Source organism: Nicotiana tabacum, chromosome 12 (assembly GCF_000715075.1).
Source record: "Nicotiana tabacum cultivar K326 chromosome 12, ASM71507v2, whole genome shotgun sequence".
NCBI lineage: Eukaryota > Viridiplantae > Streptophyta > Magnoliopsida > Solanales > Solanaceae > Nicotiana > Nicotiana tabacum.
In genome coordinates, this window is record NC_134091.1 from 116523847 (window position 1) to 116526861 (window position 3015).

General features: G+C 33.5%; 1 protein-coding gene across 1 annotated transcript; it reads right to left on the reverse strand.

Moving 5' to 3' along the window:
• Nucleotides 1-663: 663 nt before the first annotated feature.
• On the reverse strand, nucleotides 664-2656 carry LOC142167347 (zinc finger BED domain-containing protein RICESLEEPER 2-like). The gene is made up of 2 exons (XM_075227510.1): nucleotides 2480-2656; nucleotides 664-1305 (listed from the first exon to the last, which is right to left on the reverse strand). The coding sequence occupies exons 1-2, from the start codon at nucleotides 2654-2656 to the stop codon at nucleotides 664-666; spliced, it is 819 nt and encodes a 272-aa protein (XP_075083611.1).
• Between the last annotated feature and the right edge of the window lie 359 nt (nucleotides 2657-3015).

The following is a 3015-nucleotide window of genomic DNA, read 5'->3' on the forward strand; positions in this document are numbered from 1 at the left end:
GAAACCATTGTTTAGTACAAGCAATATTACATAACCAAAAGAGTAATCCAGAAGTTAAAACAATTTCATGTTGTTGAAGTCTCAAAACCAGCAAAATAACTACATTAAGTAGCATGAAACATAAGAAAGTTCTCCACTTTACTCAAAAGTCAACCAGCATCTTATCTACCAAAAGAGCTCACGCACTAGCAAGTTACTATTGCAACATCACTTGTCTATTTACGAAGATGATACCATAATCCGTAAGTTCCATTTATCTTCATATGGCAATGGTAAATTCGACCACAGTGAATGCATTTCATTATGCGCATTCCTTCAATTTCCTCCACCTTTTTATAGTGATCCCAAATAGGTAATTGTAATTTAGGCGCCATGATCAAACCTTTGCAACACAAAATACATAATTTTAAGTCAAAAACACAATTGATTGATAATTAAATATTATCAATGTTATATCATCAAATATACAAAAGGTTATCAACTTACCACACATTCCACAGGTTGCAACTAAGGAAAATATTGATGAAAAATTTGTCATGCAACATAAACAAGTAAAATATTTGTAATATAATAAATGCAAAACACAAAATAATTATCAAGCTCCAGTTGTTCCAGATACTCCAAGTCTTCCTCAACTTTAATAGGAATAGGTTCACTTCTAAGCTAATCTTGAAGACAAATAAGAGATTGCACCAGTTTAGGCGTCAACGAACTCCTAAACGAGTCAAGAATGCGACCTCCAGTGCTGAATGCACATTCTGATGCAACACTTGAAATAGGAATGGCTAACACATCACGAGCCATCTCCGCAAGAATGGAAAATCTAGGCACATTGATTTTCCAACACTTTAAGATTTTAAACTCATATATTTTAGGCTCAATATCTTCAGCAAGATATCTATCTAACTCTGATTTAGCATCTAAACCTCCTGTCACTTCCTTATGTCTCTCAAATTCTAATTTCGTTCTCATTGTTCCTCTTTTCAGAAAGCTACCATAACCTCTCACAGTATTTGTTGTATTTACAGATGAAGCAGATGTAGATCTTTTTGAACTTATCTTTACATAATAATCAAACAAAGAGTCCATATAATTTTTCACTTCTAATATCAATTTCTTCTCTTCTTTTTCTCCAAACATCCTCATAATTGCAAAAGGAACATAGTCAAGCTTGTTACGGGGATCCAAAATTGATGCAATAAAGATTATCTTGTTCATTTTTTCAGGTTCACCCCAATAATTGATAATTTTTTCGTTAATTTTATTTGCCATTTCTTTCAAACTAGCATCTTCATGTTCCATCCACTATTTCAAAATAAGATCAAGCTCACAAATTTCAACAAAATGCACATTGAAAGTGACATAAATAGAACTAGAGACCCTCAAAGTAAGCAAATAAAAAGCTTCAAGAAATTTTACCATTGTTCTCACATTATCCCACTTAGCACTTGTGAGATCACCTGCACTAGTTTCATTTTCACATACATAGGTACGAAGATGATGCAATAATCATGTATCAAAGAAACTATATTTGTCAAAGGCAAGCTCAAATTGGTGTGCTGTGTCTAACATCATGTATGTAGAGTTTCATCGAGTATAAATATCTAAGCATAATGATCTTTTGGAAGTTAACTTTTGAGATTCACAACATTATTTGAACTTGAATCCTAGCAGGAGATTGTCTAATGTATCTCACAGCCTGTCTAACTCTCTTGATAAAAACACCAATTTCTTTCAACCTATCTTGTACAATGAGATTAAGTATGTGATCCATACATCTCATATGCAAGTGTTTACCATTCATTATATGAGTTCCCCAAGTAGTCAATTGTTTAGACACTTCTCTTACTGTGACATCATTGGAACTAGCATTATCTACCGTTATAGTAAATACATTTTCCAAACCCCAATCAAGCAAGCAATTAGTAATAACCTCAGCTATATCATCACCCCTTATGACTAGCGATAGGACAAAAGTTTATTATCCTTTTATGCAATATTCAATCGCTATCAATAAAGCGAGCAGTAAGACACATATAGTTTATTCTTTGCATAGAAGTTCAAGTATCTATTGTAAAACATATTTTTTGACGTATTTCACTGAATGACTTCTTCAACCTTTGTCTTTGTTCACAATAAAGTTCATGGCAATCTCTTGTCAATGTTCTATGAGAAGGAATTTGAAATTGAGGTATTGTGACTCCTATAAACATCTTAAATCCTTCCTTTTCAACAAAACTAAATGGCAGTTCATCCAAAATTATCATTTGAGCTAAAGCTCTCCTACTAAGTGCTTGATCAAATTTACAAGTGGTAAGCACCCCTTCATTTTCCCCATTTGAAGCTGGTAGAAAACTTATTTGTGTTTGACTAATTTCTATGTTACAGGGTATTTTGGGACACTTAGTGAGATGATTTTTCATTGGTGTAGTACCATTACCTTTCATAGCAGTTGTATAAGTTTTTTCACAATGCTTACATTTTTTTTATTAGCTCCACTAGGATCAACATACTTCTCAAAATGGTTCCAAGCATCAGATCTAGGTTGCATGACTTTCCTTTTATTTGGAGCTTCATCGGGACTAAGACATTCAATGTTAGGTATGCTATCATTTGTATCCCCATCTTCGCTTACCCTACTTTTATTTTCTGCCATCCACGAAAACGAAAACAAGCAAAACACTAAAATACTGAGCATGAATATATAAATTAATCTATAATAATGCGAAAAAGGAAGTTAGAGGAGGAGACAAAACAAGCACAAAATTAAACGAGGAGACAGAAACAATGTCACGACCCAAAATCCACTAAAGGTCGTGATGGCACCTAACGCCGCCGTCATGCAAGCCAAAGGTGAATGATTAACCTAATTACTCATTTTATATTTGAAATAAAAATTCTCATTTAATTAAATAGTATGAAATAGAACTTACAGGGTAAATGATGAGATTTACGCGAATTACAATGATGAACCACCCTTAGGAACCCCCAAAACTCGGTGTCACAAGTGCATGA

Bases quoted from the DNA above. Each gene is read 5' to 3' on its own strand.
- LOC142167347 (XM_075227510.1), bottom strand. From the start codon at position 2,656: ATGGCAGAAAATAAAAGTAGGGTAAGCGAAGATGGGGATACAAATGAT. The intron at 1,306-2,479 runs GTAAGCATTGTG...ATTTTGAAATAG, and splicing joins GTGGAGCTAATAAAAAAAAT to TGGATGGAACATGAAGATGC.